Source organism: Magnolia sinica, chromosome 12 (assembly GCF_029962835.1).
Source record: "Magnolia sinica isolate HGM2019 chromosome 12, MsV1, whole genome shotgun sequence".
Classification (NCBI taxonomy): Eukaryota; Viridiplantae; Streptophyta; class Magnoliopsida; order Magnoliales; family Magnoliaceae; genus Magnolia; species Magnolia sinica.
Window position 1 is genome coordinate 10,554,165 of NC_080584.1, and position 19,939 is coordinate 10,574,103.

Consider the following 19,939-nt stretch of genomic DNA (forward strand, 5'->3'; position numbering starts at 1 on the left):
GAGCAGGCCAAACTGGAAATTGAGCGGGCCAAACTAGAAATTGAATGGGATAAACTGGAAATTGAGCGTGACAAACTGGAAATTGAGCAGGCAAACATGAAAATGAGCGGGACAAACTAAAAATTGAGCGGGACAAACTGGAAAATGAGCGGGCCAAACTGAAAATTGAGCGGGACAAACTAGAAATTGAGCCGGCCAAACTGAAAATTGAGCGGGACAAACTGGAAAATGAGCGGGCCAAACTGAAAAATGAGCAGGCCAAATGGGAAATTGAGCGGGACAAATTGAAAATTGAGCGGGCAAACGTGGAAATGAGCAGGACAAACTAGAATTTCTGCAGGCCAAACTAAAAATTGAGTGGACAAACATGGAAATGAGCGGGCCAAACTGGAAATTGAGCGGGACAAATTGAAAATTGCCACCTCCAGAGCCATGAATAGACCTGAACAAGAAGAGAAGGGCTAGCTTTGCCAACTTCAACTGCTCTTGGGAGTAGTTAATAAACTCTAAAAGATTGAAAATCCATTGTCCTTACACAAATGTGCAAGTCCTGAAACATGACAAATATCAAACTGGTCATAGCATTTTTTTAGGTACGTTAGAACGATGCTTTGACATAATGTATACCCTGGGAAATAAGCCACTTTCAAAATACCCACTAATATAACTTCTCCAATTTTACCAATTATAAATGGTAAGTCTTTAGAATTTTAAGAAACAAAACTATGTGAGATTACTTCAGGAACATTTGAATTGGGGGCATCTAGATGCATTGGATATTTCAATTACCAGGCATTGCAATGCCTGGATGGTGTAACTACTGGCAATTGAACATAAAACAATGAAAAGCTGAAAAGCTGCAAACATAACAAAAAATAATGGCTCTTCGATATAAACACGTAAAACTTGTAGTAGAAGACATAGAACATTGTGGGGATGTTCAATGCACAATGAAGCCAAAATGTGAACTATTTAGACCACCTAAGGTGGATCCCACATTTATAGGGCCAGGGTATATCCAAGATTCTTCATCAGTTATAGGGAATGCGCCCAATATAAGTTTCTAACAACCCAGGGTATATCTACCAGATTACTCAATTTTTATGAAAATGTTCATAAAGCAAACATCCTAGCTTATCCTCTTGGGGCTGCATGCCATTGGAGAGGGCCAAAAATATTTCTTGATTGCTGAGGAAAACGTACCTAGCTAAATAAGACTTTAATTTCACTACTAAACTATGGAGGTGTCCCAAAAGAATATTTTATGGATCTTCTGAGGAATGCTTTGAATGATACTCAATTTCCAGTTTGTCCCGCTCAATTTTTCAATTTTCAGTTTGACCCGCTCAATTTCCAGTTTGTCCTTCTCAATTTTCAGTTTGGCCCGCTCAATTTCCAGTTAGGCCCGCTCAATTTCCAATTTGTCCCGCTCAAATTCTAGTTAGACCCGCTCAATTTTCAGTTTGGCCCGCTCAATTTCCAGTTTGGCCCGCTGAAATTTTAGTTTGGCCCACTCAATTTTTACTTTTCGAAATTCCTCCATGCTACAAGTTCTCCAAACGAAGTCGTCAAAGCAGTTGACCCATAGGTTAGCCCTTGAAAAAGGGATCCAGCGCTCACATCTGTTTAATATTGCATGTGCTGGTCCATAAATACTTTTGTGTTGTGCTGGTCCATGAATACTAAAATGAAGAAAAGGAAGGTTGTAAATTAGTGGAAATGTACTACACCAACCGAAAGAACTCATCCTAAAGAGGTGGTTTGATTTTGTTCTCTGATAATCCAAGCAAGACTAAGAATGGTTATAATTTTTACTACTGATTAGTTTTTGGTTTTTGTAGTTATTAAAGACTAGAAATTTGTAGTTTTCTCAGTCTTCCATCAGACTCTTCTTAGAAATTTGTAAAAAGTTAGCTTTTATGATAAATACTAGCAATTAATGCTATTTAGAAGATTATTTCCATGCATTTCACGGTCATTTCCCTTCACTTCACGGTCATTTTCATGTATTTCATGGTCAATCCCGGCGATTCCATTTCATTTCACGGTCATTTCCATGCATTTCACGGTCATTTCCCTTCATTTCACGATCATTTCCATCACGGCCAAACTAGAAAATGAGCTGGACAAACTGGAAAATGAGCGGGACAAACTGAAAAATGAGCGGGCCAAACTAGAAATTGGGCGAGCCAAACTAAAAATTAAGCGGGCCAAACTGGCCTAACTGGAAAATGAGTGGGACAAACTAGAAAATGAGCGGGACAAACTGGAAATTGAGCGGGCCAAACTGGAAATTGAGCGGGCCAAACTAGGAAATGAGCGGGCCAAATTGGAAATTGAGCGGGCCAAACTGGAAATTAAGTTGCTATAAGGTATGTGCTGATATTTTTTTCATGTTTCGAGGGAAGCTAGTGTGCAGATCAAATGACCAACTAGAAACATTGTAAAGTATAGGACCAAATTTCATCGTTAGCAAACTAAAGTATAGGACCACACTAGCTTCCCTCGAAACATTGTAAAAATATCAGCACATACCTTATGCCAACTTTTTTAGTTTTGCTAACAACGAAATTTGATTTGCATTTTCTACATCTCTTTCCACTATAACTAGCCTAAAAAATAAATGAGACTCACCTGCCTTGTTGGAGTCTCACCGGTCTGAAACACCATATTGTTTCTCCCTAGTCACTTCTCATAACACCAACTAAATTTTTTTGTCCGTGTTGTCGCTGTTCAAGCTCTTTCCATACAGATGCCAAAGTGACACAAAACCCATTTTCACTAATTTCAACCAACTGATAAAAAAATTCTTGATCATGTCTCTCACTCACTTCTAATGATACTCTATTTTCAAAGTATTTCTTATTCCTTTCCTTCTAGATCCACCAGATTATGTCAAATGAAAGCATCCTCAAAATTCGCCCTACTTGATTAAACAACAATTTCATCCTCCCACCTACGACCAAGGCCACTTTTTTGGAGAACCCAACAAATTAAAAAGCGTTTGAAGAAGTTCCATATCCCTAGGCATTCTACAAACAAGATATAGGTGATAGAATGATTTTTCTATTTCTCTACACAAGTGGCACATTTCTTGCTTGCTGAGGTCATATCATCTCTGCTGAAATCATTCAGACTCTGGAAGATCCTAGCCTTTTTTAGCTGTTGTGGCCTGAAAATATCTCTGGAGGCTTCCTGCCTCTTCATGGCACCCAACAATGTAATATTGACATTAAGTAAACATGGCAATTAGAAAACACTGGTTTGATGAGAGTAATTCAGCCTCCAGATAAATTGAATGTTTTTTTAAAAGACAAATTCATTACCAAAAGGTCTTTGCATTCAAATACGCACATTCATTTAATGCCTGCTGGTCACATGTAGGACTATCAATGAGCCAGGGCCAGGCCAAGCGAAAATAAATTTTTAGTCTGGAAATTTATTTCATAGCATGTTTGGATGAATGTCCTTTCGAAAAATTTGTTTGTGGGAACGCTGTTTGGAGCATTAATTCAGTTTACATAAGAGGAATTCTATGTTTTCCTTGCATTTAGTTTTCATCCTTTTTCAATTGACTGATTCTTTGTTTTTATGTTGTAGTCTTCTAGCGGTGGTTCGCCCTTGAAAAATTACAGAAGACACACGATAGAAGTTATCGGTATAGTTGTCGGATGTGCAAGTGGACTACTGATACTTGCATCCATTTTCAATCTAGGGTGGATGAAGGATGCACCTGGCCATATGCGAGTGCACACAGACTCACCAAGATTTATATTTTCATTAGTATTGTAATTGTAATTGTAATTGATTGAATGAAGGATTGTAATTGATTCATTATTAAAATGATTATAATTGTAATTGTTAGTCTGAATGAAGGATTGTAATTGATTCATTATTGAATGAATGATTGTCATTGAATGTATATATAATTATGCAGGTGGTAATTAAATGAATGAATGATTATAATGTTTTTAAATGTAGGAAATTGCATGCTAGTCACATGTGGGATTAACTTTTTATAAATATGTGTTAAGAGAAAATATAGGTAGAATAAAATTCTCCATCTAAAAGAAACGAAAAAAAAAAATCAAGGTATGGTTATAGCTACGGTTATAAACCGTAGCCATAGATCGACGAACCTCACAGCGAGTTGGGGTGGAATCACCAAATGAACGATTGATCTCCGATCGTCACAGCGACTTGTAGTGGAATCCCAAGATCCGCGATTAATCCATTTTTTTGACATGGAGAATTTTATTCCACCTACACATAGTTATAATCAAAATGTATATATAAGCATATAAACAAAATTTTATCTCCTTTTTCTCCATTTCTTTCTTTAACCATATAACAAGAATATCTTCTAAACCAAAATTAGTTACTTGATGTATCATATAGGATTATATGGCTGAAAGTTGGGCGGGACAAACTAGAAATTGAGCGGGCCAAACTGAAATTTGAGCGGGACAAACTGAAATTTGAGTGGGACAAACTGGAAATTGAGCGAGCCAAACTGGAAATTGAGCGGGACAAACTGGAAATTGAGCGGGCAAACATATAAATGAGCGAGACAAACTGGAAATTGAACGGGCCAAACTAGAATGTCAGCCAGCTAAACTGGAAATTGAGCGGGCCAAACTGGAAATTGAGTGGACCTAACTGGAAATTGAGCGGGCCTAACTAGAATTTGAGCAGGACAAACTGGAAAATGAGTGGGCCAAACAGGAAATTGAGCGGGACAAACTGGAAATTGAGCGGGCCATCCACCTCCAGAGCCATGAACAGACCTGAACAATGCATGGAAATTACCGTGAAAAGATACGAAATCGCCGTAATTGACCGTGAAATGCATGGTAATGACTGTGAAGTAAAGACATCATTCACAACAATATACAGCTCCTACAAAATTAACATCAAACCTAAGACAACTCGGATTGAAAGGCCAACTCGAGGCGAGTAAAGTTGAGTTCAAGCCGAGTTCGACCATGGTGTATTGCAACTCGACTCGACTCGAACTCGACTTGACTCAGCATGGATGAGTCAAGCTGAAGGCTAAAAACAAAGATCAGCTTAATCCAATACTTTTATGGCCACCAAAAGGTTGTTAATGGTCGATGTTCATTAAACATTGTTTCCTATAATGTGGTCCAATTGAGATCAGGATATACCTCATTTTTTAATATAATATCATAAAACGATATATAAAAAAAGACAGACAACATAGTTGCAACACATACATCATGATGGGGCCCACAGAGCATTGAACACCAGCCATTAGCTGGTGGCAGGGGGAGTAGTTACATGTAGTATATCAACGCCGTCGATCTGTTTTCTATCTAATTAAGGGGTTGAGCCCCAAATTGAAGCATATCAAAATATCAAGTGGATCATACCACAGGAAACAGTGGGCATAATGATTTTCTAGTTTGCCCCGCTAATTTCATGTTTCCCCTGCTCAATTTCCAGTTTGTCCCACTCATTTTCCAGTTTGGCCAGTTTGGCCCGCTTAATTTATAGTTTGGCCTACTCAATTTCTGGTTTGGCTCGCTCAATTTTCAGTTTGGCTCGCTCATTTCCTAGTTTGGCCCGCTCAATTTTCAGTTTGTCCTGCTCAATTTCCAATTTGGCCCGCTCATTTTCCTGTTTGGCCCGCTCAATTTTCAGTTTGTCTCGTTCATTTTTCAGTTTGTCCCGCTCATTTTCCAGTTTGCCCTGCTCAATTTCCTGTTAGGCTAGTTTGGCCCGCTTAATTTCCAGTTTGGCTTGCTGAATTTCCAGTTTGGCCCGCTCAATTTCTAGATTGTCCAGCTCATTTCCTAGTTTGGCCTCGATTTCGGTTGTCGCTCGATTTTCGATTTGGCCCCCTCATTTTCGGTTTGTCAGCTTAATTTCGATTTCGCCCGCTCATTTTCTGTTTGCTTTGCTCGATTTCAGTTTGTCCCGCTCATTTTCTAGTTTTCCCTGCTTTTCTCCCAAATGGTCAATTCGGTCAATTCGCTTCACTTCACGGTCATTTCCATGCATTTCACGGTCATTCTCGGTGATTCCGTGTTGATTCACGATCATTTCCATGCATTTCATGGTGAATTCCCTTCACTTCATGGTCATTTCCACGCATTTCACGGTCAATTCGCTCCACTTCACAGTCATTTCCATGTATTTCACGGTCAATTCGCTCCACTTCATAGTCATTTCCATGCATTTCACAGTCAATCCCAGCGATTCCGCGTTGATTCAAAGTCATTTTCATGCATTTCACGGCCAATCCCGTCGATTCCGTGTTTTTTTTCATACGCTTATATATACATATTTATATAAATGTTATGTTATATATACGTCAATTTCCAGTTTGTCCCGCTCAATTTCCAGTTTGGCCAGCTCATTTTCCTATTTAGCCCGCTCATTTTCCAGTTTGTCCTGTTGAAATTCTAGTTAGGCCCGCTCAATTTTCAATTAGGTATGCTCAATTTCTAGTTTGGCCAGCTCAATTTCTAGTTAGGTCCACTCAATTTCTAGTTTGGCCCGCTCAATTTCCAGTTTGGCCTGTTAAAATTCTAGTTTGTCCCACTCAATTTCAGATTAGCCCACTCAATTCTCATTTTGGCCCACTTGTAGAATTGCCATAAGGTACAGGTTGTTTACCTCAATATCGAGACTGAATCCAGCACATACAATACATTAAACAAAAGATGCTTACACCCAACTCCCGCTTAAACAAAAGATGCTCATTTTCATTTCACGGTCATTTCCATGCATTTCACGATCAATCCCGGCGATTCCGTTTCATTTCACGGTCATTTCCATGCATTTCACGGTCATTTCCTTTCACTTCATGGTCATTTTCATGCATTTCACGGTCAATCCTAGCGATTCCATTTCATTTCACAGTCATTTCCATGCATTTCATGGTCATTTCCCTTTATTTCACGGTCATTTCTATATATTTCATGGTCATTTTCCTTCATTTCACGGTCATTTCCATGCATTTCCTGGCAATTCCCGAGACTTCAACCCAAGCCCAACCCAAGTTTTATTGAGTTGTTGTTTGTATGGCCCAACCCCAAGACCAAACTCGATACATCTTGACCAAGCCCAACCCAATGTCAGGTCGGTCACAGGTTGGTCGGGTTGAGCCCGCCCAACTTTCAGCCCTAAAATTATATATGGTACGTTAAGTAACTAATTTTGGTTTAGAAAATATTCTTATTATATGAATAAAGAAAGAAATGAAAAAAAAAAAAAAAAAAAAAGAGAATTTTTTTATATGCTTATATTTACATATTTATTTATAATATGTGTTAGAAAAAAATGTAGGTAGAATAAAATTCTCCATGTAAAAAAAAAAAGAAGAAAGTGCGTTGGGATACGGCTATAGCTACGGTTATAGCTACGGTTATAATCCGTAGCTATAGATCGGGGTGGAATTACAAGGTTTACGATTAATCGCCAATAGGGACAGCAACTTGTGGTGAGATACGGCTATAGCTACGGTTATAATCCGTAGCCATAGATCGGGGGGTGGAATCGCAAGGTTCACGATTAATCGCCGATCGGGACAGCAACTTGCGGTGGAATCGTGGAATCCATGATTAATCGCATACTCAATGCTATAGCTACGGATTATAACCGTAGCTATATCCGTATCCCTGGTCCACCCGCCATTACCATTCTACTTGAACGTCTACCGTTGAAACCCTTTTAGGGCCACACAAGTTTTGGATCATTACGAAAATCGTTTTTCCTCTTCATCCAGGTCTTTGTGGCCTTATGAATAGATTGGATGGAAAATAAATATTATGGTGGGCCCTACAAAAGTTTTAACGATGAAAATCAATTTTCTGCTGCTCTGTGTGGTGTGGCCCAGTTGATCATTGGATATGATTTTCTTTTTTTGGATAATGCTCCGAAATGATCTCGAAATATGGATGAACGTTGTGGATATAATAAATACATAGCTGTGGGGCCATGTAACTTTGATCTCTTTTAAGCCGTACGTACAACTGTCAGCTGGAGGAGCGTCAGCGCTCGTCTTCGCAGTGAAAAGGAGGGGTAGTTTCGTCCACAAAGTCGCCGTCCGCACGTGCTAGTCTAAGTTGGTAACTTAAGTTTGTATTCCTTCATAAAAACCGCTGGGTAAAAGATTTTATCTACAGTGGTCATTTTCTCTATTATTAGGTAGGATGGAAAATGAACATTAAGATGGGCATTATGTTGGGCTTGAGAAGTTTTTAATGTTGGCCATTACTACCACTATTTCTTATGGTATATTCCACTGGAGATTCTAGTCTACTTTAGTTTTCGCCTCATGCTTTAGAATGATCTTTTAAAACTGATAGACGGTGTGGATATATGGTACATCAATTAAGGTGAGCCCTGTGCTTATGACCATACCATGGATATATGAGAAAGCTTCGATAGAAAGGCATCAAAGACAATGGAAACGGGTGGTTAGTCTGATGAAAGAAGCTTCGAAAACAGAAAATTTCGGTAGTGGTAGTTAGTACCGTGGAAAAAGCTTCCAAGAAGAAAAATTTCGGAGGTGGTGAGTCTTATCAAGAAAGCTTTCTAGTGAAGAAAGAAATTGCTCGATTTCTCCTTTTAAAAAAATAAAAAAATTTCAAGTAAAGAAATAAGGGCACTGTTATTCCCGATAAAATTTCAAAAGTTGCACTTGCAAGGTGTGATGAATGATACTAAGTCACTTAAAAACTACACATGTGACAGATAAGTAGTCAAATAAAACTAGTCAAATTATAGTTGCAACTTAGATGTATCATGAACAAAAAATTACATTATTTCCTAGTAAGCTTGGTTTGCGTTTACAAAATTAAAATTATTTAACAGTACTCATCTCTACGACAGTTGATTGCATGTTGACCCTACCAGTACCAACGTTACTACTGGTTCGTTCACCATGTACTTGATCATGATGTATGTCTTATCCATGTCGTCAATCCTCTTTTTTATCCATGTTGTCCATTTTCTTTTTTTTTTTTTTGGTTTTCAATTTATTTCAACACATGAGATAACAAAAAGCATATCCAAATCTTGGGTGGAACTCACCACGGGAAATGATGGTGATTGAAAACTGTATATCATTAAAATCTTCTTAGACCTCGCAAAAGTTTTGGAACAATTTGATATTTGTGTTTTACCTTAATCGTGGTCTATGTGGCCTAATTAATGGGTTGGATGTCATATGGCAAATAAACATAAACAATCGGCCTTAGGAAGTTTTCAAGGGTCGATGATTAATCATCGCTATTTCCTAAGTTGTGGTCTACCTGAGATTTGATTCTACCTCTTTTTTTGGGCTCATGCTTTAAAATGATATGTAAAATTGGATGAACCTTATGACCACTAGCAACGTTGGTACCAGCAGGGTCTATATTCAATCCGCCTTTCACTAAAAAGTGTCCACCAATTCAGCGGCTAGGATTACTTAACTCGTCTTGACTTGAATTAACATTAGTAACGTGCATAATTGTTGAGTTTCTAAGTGATCTAGTATCATACAACTCTTGGTAAAATAATGTTTGGGTTGTCATATCAATCATATAAAATGTTGTATTTGTTTTATACCATTTTAAAAGCATCGATGGAGATTCCCTACACCTTGCAGGTGACAATGATTTAGAGGTATCTTAGGCCATCTAAACTAGAGGTCCCATTGTAGAGAATAATATATTGTATATATATATATATATATATGGGAAAAGGTACTATGCGCTCGACTTGCCGATTAGCTCCCGTGAAGCCGAGCTGTGTGGGCTCCACCGTGATGTGTGTCAACCATCAACACCGTGCATTTGATGGGTACCCTCTAAATTATGGGATATCCCAAAAATCAGCCGTATACAGAACTCAGGTGGGCCATACCATCTAAAATCATGTGAAACACCGTTAAAACATATAAAAGCACTTGGTGGGGCCCACTTGAGTTTTGAATGCTGCTGAAACTTGGTCTGAACCCTCATGAAAGTGGGACACACATAATGGATGGGCTGGATTTTCAAACCACATCTCGTTGGGTCCAAAAAACTAATTATGAATGTTTTAATGGTGTATGGCCCCTCCCCACTTCTGTATGTGGTGTGGCCCACACAAGTCACGGATTGACTTGATTTTTGAGACCTAGGCCCACGATGGAATAGTGCATCTGACTTATGGGTTAGATGTTCGAAAAGCATCACGGTGGGGCCCACACAGCTCGACCTCATGGGATGGTCTCGTCAGGTCGAGCGCATAGTACCTTTTCCCTATATATATATAGATGCCTTGGCCCAAAAATAAGGCCAGTCCAGTAGTCAGGTGGGCCACAGTTTAGGAAAAACATGTACATCTGAGAAGGAAAAACTTTTTATCACCTTGGCCCACCTGATGAGTGGACCAGATTTATTTTTGGGCAAGAGCATAAACGACGATCGGACATGCCTGATGGGTGGCTTGGATAATTAGGAAACTTACAGACTCTAATTGATTGATCTGGACTGTCCATTAGCTCAAACATGCATTCCATGCTTTTCCATTAAAAAATCGTACGGATCCAACAATCTTGATCATCTGATCTTTGGGATGATCAATATCGTTTGCATAGAATAGGTTCAATCAACAATTTGATCTATCTGTCTCTGGGCCAATCATGGATTGATTAGTATTCACTTAAGCAATCCTTACCGTTCCATCCATGGATTCAAGAACAGATTGTTAGGGGTTGTTTGGATGGTGGTAAATGGTTTAAGTTGTAAATGATTTACTATTAAATCATTTACAGCTGTTTGGATGGTGGTAAATGGTTTAAGTTGTAAATGATTTACTATTAAATCATTTACCGGCTGTAAATGATGTACAACCTGTCTGTTTGGCTTTAAGTTGTAAATAATTTACTAGTAAATCATTTATAGTGTTTGGATATCCTGTAAATGATTTATATCCTATAATTGTGTATTCACAACTGAGATAGGTTAGAGAAGTAATTCATTAAAAAAACATTCAAATGGCATATAAGAGTGGATTTTAAAGTGGATCATTGGGTTAAGCTCATCTCACTAAAGCCTAGGGTTGATCCTCACATAAAACCAGGTAGTAGGTGAGCCATAGAAGTGTGATGAATTGATGATTGTGTGAAATCCATATAGCACATCTGTTGTGCTAGCTCATATTAGGATGTCAAGCCAAAACGAGGCATATCTAATGCTCGAGTAGGCCATAACACAGGAAAACATGCAGACGGGTTACTGACTGTTGAAACCATGATTGCCCTTCTCTCTTTCTCCCTTTGCTCGTAGCCCGCACCTTCCATACAATTTCTCCCTTTTTTCCTCCCCCTTCGATTTCTCCTACCTTTTCTTTCCGCCATCCTCTTTTTTTGTGCATTTAACATGTTACTTCCTATAATTTTTTTAATGGCAACAAAAATTTTATTGGAAAAAAAGCCAAAAACTTCAAATGAGGAAGAAAGTGATCATATGAAATCATCCCAATTTGGCCTCAATTACAGAGGATCAAAGCTCTAAAAGAAAACCCGGAATTTCTTCCCAATTGCATCCCTTGTAGTGAAGGTTTCCAGAAGCCCAAATATCCTCCTCCCTTTTGCCCTTTGGAAAATCACTTCAGCCCCTTCCGACTTCTTGTTAAAAATCCTAATATTTTGTTCTCTCTGTGGGGACTAGGGACCACAACTCTGACAAGAAAGATATGCCCCATAGGACTTTCATCGTTTTTCCTCTAATTCTCCATTAACATGTTTTGGAAACTCCCTTAATGGACCTGGGTTACATTGATTAATAGTAAATATATTAAAGGAAGAAAGTGGCTTGATATCTATATCCCATCCATCTTTTTGCCTATTTGGTTCCATTTCTCTGCAAAATATACAAATTTATCAGACCTGGCATGCAGTGGACAGTCCTTAGTTGATGGTGAGTCAATCAATCTATGACCAACAGATGGCCCACCAATACATTACTTATCATAATCCCACACCTAAGAACCATAACCATCTGCACATTGACAACAAAATAACTTAATGTAGCAAAAATTTAAGCACCTTGGGACCCTGAAATGCAACAACAAGAACCCTTCAAATTCCAATCCCTAAAGAATCCACCAACGACAATTTTGTCAGAAATGCTTCTTTGTCCACTGGATGCCTATAAAAAAAAAAAAAAAAAAATTTCTTTGTGCAGATTGTCTTGCATGGACAGGCTGCCACAAAAGACAGACTCATCGCACATCACCTACCAAGTAACCTGATCCGTGTTCTGTATGACTTGGAAGATGAAAATCGTATGCATATTTTATATTGCCATGATTTCATTCAATGAAATTGTTATTTCGTTACTTTGTTCCAAAATTAGTTGCAGGATTCTTCTAACTAGACGCTACTCCTGCTTCATTCATGCTTCAGAGTTTGGACTCTTGCTCCCACTCCCGCTCGCTACATATTTCTACTTGTTTGCATTCTAAAATAGACACTTGTCCACTCCCATACCCGAATTTGTTCTGCTTTGCTTCCTGCTTTGTGCAACTACGGTTCCAAATACACTTACCAGACCTTGAAAACCTTCAATCCTTCTTCTCCAATGGCATACTGCTTAGTCAGCTCAAGGCCACTCTAATGCTACTTTGAAAGTTTTACCTTCCACTCTATGGATCTGGTTAGAGAGAAACAACCGTATATTTTGAAATCAAACCTTTGACCATGAGCCAGTCCTTTTAAAAGGAGAATGCAATGTATGTGAATTCTGTTCTTGATTTAACTAGAAGAAATCCTATTCAGAGTGTATTTAGTCGTCCATCATCCCTAGTCAAACGGTAATTCCTGATGGCCCTGATTCTTTGAACTCAAACTTTGATGGGTTTGGTTTCAATTATGTTGCTCATGCAGGAATCGGTGGTATCATCAGTTTTCAATTATGTCGCTCTGAAGGAAAATTTATTGCTTGTTTTAGACTTTTAGTATGAGATTATAGAGAAGGAAATGCTGTAGCAGATATTCTGGCAAAATCTGCTACTTTGCACTAATTGAACAGATTGCCGAATTCCCACCTTTTTTTTTTACTGTTTTGTTAATGTAGATATTTCTGGTTGTATCGCTGTAAGACTTTGTTCTTAGCTAATAGAAGTTATTACACGTAGACCTTTTTAAAAAAAAAAAAAAAAATTTAAAGGAAAGAAAGAAAGAAAGAAAGAAAAATAGCACTAGGCTCCTGTGGTAGTATGCCGCCATTTTAAAAATAGTGGTGGCCCTTCTGTATGCATGGCATAGTTGTACGACAATCCAGATTGTCCAAATCGATGGCACAATCCTGGTTGGGTTATAGCCCAAAAATCACACTGAGAAGATGATAGTAATCATCTGATTTGGCCCTGGATTTGGACCATTCACTAATTTACTTTAACCACCTATTTGATGAGCATCAATTAGATGGTTAGGATTGCTTGGTTTATGTGATTTTAGAGATATGCTCCATCTACAGCGTGCCCACAATTTGGATGCGTTGGATAGCGTGGTACATGAATGCCATATGTGAGGAAGATGAGTCGCCACCAAATCATAGGAGTCTATCCCCAAAAATAACAGAGGAAACATAGGATTTTTGACTTGAGGATATGCACAGGATAGTCGTTTTTAGTTTGGATTAGTGGGCCCAAGGCTAGCAATTGCTGGGTAGTGTGATGGGCTTAGAAAGCCCAGCCATTTTGGGCCATGCTTGTGCTTAACTTATAGCCCACAGGGTGGGCCTAAGCATAATATGTCTCATAGTATGTTAGCAATGAGGTTTACTAATTCTACATGCGTGTGGGAGCTTTGCGTGTCCCACCCTCAGGTAGAAGTGCCAAACTGCCAATACAAAACATATGTGTGAGATCTGAGCCTTCCATCAGGCGGGCTACACTATTAGGTCTCAGGTCCTAAGAATCAGGCCATCTGACACCTCTGGTGGTTCATAGCATAAAAAACAGATGGATGGCCAAACAAAATAGTTATTGTCAGTTTACTTTGTACATTTTTGCCCACCTGATGAGTGATATGGCCTGATTCTTGAGGCATAAGATCTAATCTTGTTTCTGTTTAGTCACTAACACCTAATAAATATTTTTGTTGGATGGCAGTGAGGGCGCTGAATGCCATATTTCAGAAATTTGGTATTTCTTCCGACCCTGCCTGGAATATTACTGGTGATCCATGCACCGGAAGCGCCATCGATTCTACAAAGGTAGACAGCACCAACATCAATCCGGCTATTAAGTGTGACTGTACGTTTGATAGCGGGACCACATGCCACTTGAAGGAATTGTACGTGCATACTCTCATTTGCTTAATTTTCCATATCATGTCATTTAATGGTCAATGTGGATTAGGTGCTTTTAGTCTTCGTGACTGAGTGGGCTGCACTGCATCTATGCTTCAAAACAATGGTTGGGCCAGTCCACCACTGTGCGCCATGGTTGCCTTCGAATCTGTAGTTCTAAAACTTGTTATCTTGACTTGAATCAACTCAATTTGACAAGATTTCAAGAGTCTCTTAGGAACTCGCTTGTCAGTTTCAAATTGACGAGTCTCATGGTGACTCAAGCTGAATCACTTGGAAGTGAGTTTCAAAGCTGCTAATGAAGCAAACACCTGTAATCACCGTACCGCTGACTGTGGATTTTCTTAGTTTTGCTATTTCATATTCCTTATTTATTCAATACTATTTTTTTTTTTTAAATATTTAATTTAATTATTGAATATGAAGTTGATTTAATTATTAAATATGAAGTTGAGTAAGATGAAGACTCGATCGAGTTGACACTGGTGGAGATCAGTTCAAGTTGAATTATCGAGCATTTGAGCTGTGGTGGAATGTGGACTGTTATCCTTCCTTTCTGAACCTTTGTTTTTTCTTTTCTTTTCTTTATTTCTTTGGCCTAAATGATGAGCACATTTGACTGATTTTAGGTCAAGGAACGTTACAGACTTATAGCGAGGCCCTGGTTGATGCACAGTGCAGATCTTGCACATATGGCATGTGTGGGGTGGATGATCAGGCACCTATCCTGTTACTAACTACTAAGTCCAAACATGCAACTGGTGAAAACCCCCCAACGCCTTTGCTTAGGTGGCTCCTAGTTTCTGGGACCAATCACAGGTTACACCACACATATGGCTCTTGTGTACAAGAGCTGGATCATTCACTTTTCAGGCATCTACATGGATGGTCCATTGCCTGAGACATTGAATGCGGATCCTAGGTCATTTGTTTATGACTCTCCATTTTTAGTCCTCAAAGGTACTGCTATTGTGTACTTGGGGGCAAATTTACTTCTACCCAAACCATCCAAATAATGGGTGGCACTTCAGATGTAGGTCCATAATCAGATTGAATGGAATATTTTAACCGCTTAGTGACGAGCATTTGTTTCTTGAAATTGGACCATTGACTATTTTCTATTCTAATTGTCCACTTGATGGCCTCCAATTGGACAGTTATGATCATCAGTTCAACGTGCTTTTGAGTCATGACCCATCTACAGTGGTTCCAATTTTGCATTTCTTTGACTGAACTACAGATATGCCACATCACAACCTTTTTTTTTTTGTGTGTGTGTGTGTGTGTGTGTTTATCGACTAGGGCACATGTTGTCATGTGTAGAGTTGTTGTGAGTGTGGATCATCATACTCTGCCAGCTTATCAAATTATCAACATGGTACTTGACTGCTCCGACCAATTTCACGAAGATTATGCCAAAGGTGCACATTTAGCATCATGTGCACTATACAGGTACTCCCCACTGTGTCGGATTTCATGCATGTAGGACCCATTCTTTCATGATCCAAACTGTTGATATAATGGGCAGAAATATGGATGGGAAATGCATCGGACTCTCCTAAAATTTGAAGTTTCTGACCCTTTCATATTGTGACAAACAAAGACATGGTTGGAGATCCATGGCCATCACATGTGTCTCACTGTGAGCATTCCTGAACGCAAAAATTAGGTTAGAGCATTCATCAAGTGGGCCATGATATGTGTTGAATATAGGCCGTCAGTCATGACTTTCCTATTCTTCCATCTTCTCTTATAAGTGTCTCTCGTAGTCGTAATAAGTGGATCGGTCTAATTTTTAACTCTGGACATGTTCATGGTGGTCTCCCACTAATTGATGGTCTGGATCTCACATGCGTGTGCTTTGCTGATCGCCTCCCAAATCTCTCCTCATCATAATTACATGGTAAGCACACATGCAAACACTATACCTTGTTGAAATCTCTCCTCATCATAATTACATGGTAAGCACACATGCAAACACTATACCTAGTTGAAATCATTAGCCCCACTATGGATGGAGTATAGGCACAAAGTCATATTGATTGGATGATACTAAGCTCTGTTGAATTGGCATCATTTGTTGATTTTGAACTTTGACCATCTTTCACTTTAGCTGTTCATTTTAAGATTGTTCATTTGATTTGCTTTCTAAAGTAATATCCTATCTAAAGTGACACCTGCTATTTGGCTGTTTGGATTGAACAAATATGTTTGTGACATGCACAGTGGTTGGCTGCATCCATTGGTTCATCAATCTTCAGACTCTGCCAGAGTGTAATGTTTTTTTATTCTTTGGATTTCTTTCTTTCTTTTATTTTTCCTTTCATTTTTTATTTTCCAGGAAAATGTATGAGTTGAACATAAATGGGCAAATTCCAGAGGAATTATTGAATCTGACTTTCGTCTATAATCTGTACGTACGGTTTCTTTACATTCCTGATTTGCAGTTTCGATCTTGAAATCGAACATCATACCTGTAGCACATTGATCTAGCTGCACTTATATGTTGGACATGCAATAGTTTGATCAATGATCAGGACACTCACTTGGTGGGTTCCTCTGTGGTTGGATCACTGTCTTTGAGGTGCACGGATTGGATGATTCTGCCTTTTTGAATGATGTACCTTTTATCTATTCACTTTGATCATTGCAGATTCTTTTTTACTGTACATTTTTTAATCTACTGATTGCATGGTTAAGTTTTTCCGATCAGTTTGATTTATCTACCATGGTCCATTACATGGTAGGACTTGCCCAATGAACTGCCAGAGTTATGGTCTATTGTGCCTCACACTTAATTTTTTTGTGCTTTCTCACATTGATAATCTCAGAGGACGGAGGCTCATTCAACTATTGCATATTGCTGGGCCCGTCCTGGATGGGCCACGGCACAAAATTTGTACTGGTCAGGTGATTCTAACTGTCAGAGCAACGGACTTTTCCCCTGCTGAATATAAACCATGGGCTGTTGTTGTTTTTATAACAATTCATTTACTGGCCATGAACTGACAGGATTTATCTGTTGGTGCATCTTGCACCATGCCCATCCATGGTGGGGCCCATCAGATGAAATTGTTCCGGCAGCATTTGGTGGTGATTGGGTGGCCCCTCTATTGGGGCAGTGGGGTCCATGAAACAGTGCCTGACTGTACCATGTAGTAAATAGTGCAGCCCCTACAATGAGAATGTGAAGTGCACTGCCACCCTTAACACTTTCCAAAGTACTCATCCTCACATGTTTTAATCTGCAGAACATTTGTAAGGAATGAGCTACTGAGATGGACCCTATCATGTAGATGCACGGGACAAAATTGAGATGGTCTACTCATCTAATTGACTGAGGTGGTTATCAGGCAGCCCACATAATGACCAGTTAGGCCTCTTTTGGGCCAGGTTATTTGCATGCTGAGGCCTGTCTGATATGTGCCTTTCGTCTGTCACTTGTGTGCAATATTGGCACATGTGAGCAACATGGACCAGGAAAGCACCTCTGCCAGTGCACTTAGCAGGTCTCCCCCTATAACTCAGAAGGTCTACCAAGGTATTGGGCAGTCCAAACCGAGCACTTGACAGGCCACCTCACGGCTGGGACAGTCCTAAGAGATCATAGTCCTTGGGTGTTTTTAAGCATGATATGAATCTATCTAATCATTTTCTTTTTCTTCTTCTTCTTCTTCTTCTTCTTCTTCTTTTTTTTTTGCTTTTTTCTTTTTTGGTTGGAGCTGTTGCTCAAGGATTTTCTCAACTGTCCAAAATTAGTGATTGACTGGATGGTAATGACTAATGAGTTTCCAATTGGTGCATTGTTTGGCTATAGCTTATCTTAGAGGTGGCCCACAATTGGATGGTTAGATTCATCACCATATCAACTGATCCAATCACACCATACAAAAAATAGACAACCATCCAAACATTTCTAAACCCATGTGCTGGCTTGGATTGGACTGATTTTTGGGGCGTCCCATATTCATGGTGGGCGACCCTGCTAGATGGATTGGACGCTGTTAACACACCACAGTGCACCCCACAGCAGCTAGTAACACAAAATTCTCATCTACAACTAGTTACTAAAGCATCTTCTTCTTCAGGAATATGGCCCGAAATTACTTAACAGGTCCATTGCCTGCATTCATCGGCAACTTAACTACCTTGCGATACTTGTAAGTTGTAAGTGACTTTGTTCTTGAAGTATTAAAAAGACAAGTTCTGATCTATAACTCAATTCTTTGGTAACTTGCCATGCATACCAGCCTTTCAATTTTCAATTTTTTCAATTTTTTATTTTTTCAAAAGTCAATTTGGGAAAACGAAACATATTTGTTATTTGAACATAGATCTACATCTATGATCTATAATCTTTTTATGTTTTTTCAGCCATCTTCAATTTCTCTTTTTCTTTTTCTTTTTTTAATTCTTTCAAAAACCAATTTCGGGAATGGACACATGGACTAAATATTAGATGAATAAATCCATCACTTTTCATTTTTTTTTGTTTTCTTGTCATTTTTATTTTTTGCTATTTTTTTATTTTTATTTCAGTTAGATATGATCACTGTCTCTATTTTATTGTGCTTTTGTTTTAAATTTTAGTTGCTTTATGAGTTTTTGTATCTAATTAATTAGTTTATTAAGCAGGTTTATAATACACTTCATCTTTATTTTGATGTTTTTGCAAAGTGAACTTTCCATTGCATATGCATGCAGTGGGCTACTAGGCTGTGGTGTAGGCACTTGTTGACTTGTTGCCATAGAGTGGAATGTAGACTCATTAATGTTTGTTGGGTTGGAGATTGGGGTTGGTAATTATGCTTGGCAATTGACCATGGCAAAATAGCCAGGATTGACAATGAAGATGTGGTGGCGACACAGGGTAAGAATAGGATGGAGTAGACAGCAAATTATATGCAAATACTGTAATAGGAGTGCGAGCAGTGCATAAATCAATTAAAACAACACTTGACAATCAAAAGAGACAAGTTTTGGGGTGTCTAAGTGTCTTAAAGGAAGCAAGGGAGTAAATGACAAATAACTTGGAAGAAATTAAAGGAAAAGAATGCGAGAAGGACACCCTTGATGCATGTCAAGCAGATGTACTTGGTGTTGTTGAGCAGGACGGTGGTGATGATGATGACAATGAGTCAAGGGAGGACTCAGATAAGGAGATTATTATGGTGATCAGGGAAAGCTTACAAACCTCATCCTCAAGAAGGACACCCTTGATGCACGTCGAGCAGATGTACTTGGTGTTGCTGGGCAGGACAGTGGTGATGATGATGACATTGAGTCAAGGGAGGACTCAGATAAGGAGATTATTATGGCGATCAGGGAAAGCTTACAAACCTCATCCTCAAGGTTATTAGGAAGAAGAAGAAGAATGTAACAAGGTTAAGAAGCCAAGGTTGATTACAACGTATATTTACAATCACAATTGGATAATTGCCCTCATGAAAAAATCCACAGACAGACAAGAGTTATTGAGGCTAGGGGCAACTAGATTCACCATAAATTTTATAGTCATTGATAGCTCATACAATCTTAAAGGGGCACTTAGTGAGATGATTGGATCTCGGCGCAGATAAACTTAAGTATGGAAAGCTGGAGAGTATCATGCCTATAGAAAT

The 19,939-nt window shown here is 38.9% G+C and overlaps 1 protein-coding gene across 2 annotated transcripts; it reads left to right on the top strand.

Moving 5' to 3' along the window:
• Nucleotides 1-13,982: 13,982 nt before the first annotated feature.
• On the top strand, nt 13,983-18,504 carry LOC131220905 (probable LRR receptor-like serine/threonine-protein kinase At1g56130). Of its 2 annotated transcripts, none has more exons than XM_058215821.1 (3): nt 13,983-14,302; nt 16,660-16,731; nt 17,570-18,397. In XM_058215821.1, the coding sequence occupies exons 1-3, from the start codon at nt 14,112-14,114 to the stop codon at nt 17,631-17,633; spliced, it is 327 nt and encodes a 108-aa protein (XP_058071804.1). In that variant the 5' UTR covers nt 13,983-14,111; the 3' UTR covers nt 17,634-18,397. The 2 variants fall into 2 exon arrangements, with proteins under 2 accessions (XP_058071804.1, XP_058071803.1); XM_058215820.1 differs by lacking the exon at nt 17,570-18,397 and adding an exon at nt 18,407-18,504 and having other exon boundaries at nt 13,990-14,302.
• Nucleotides 18,505-19,939: the final 1,435 nt, after the last annotated feature.

Coding starts and splice junctions, on each gene's coding strand:
- LOC131220905 (XM_058215820.1), top strand. CDS start 14,112: ATGGCAGTGAGGGCGCTGAATGCCATATTTCAGAAATTTGGTATTTCT. Junction 14,303..16,659: donor ACATGCCACTTGAAGGAATT/GTACGTGCATAC, acceptor TTTATTTTCCAG/GAAAATGTATGAGTTGAACA. Junction 16,732..18,406: donor CTGACTTTCGTCTATAATCT/GTACGTACGGTT, acceptor CTTCTTCTTCAG/GAATATGGCCCGAAATTACT.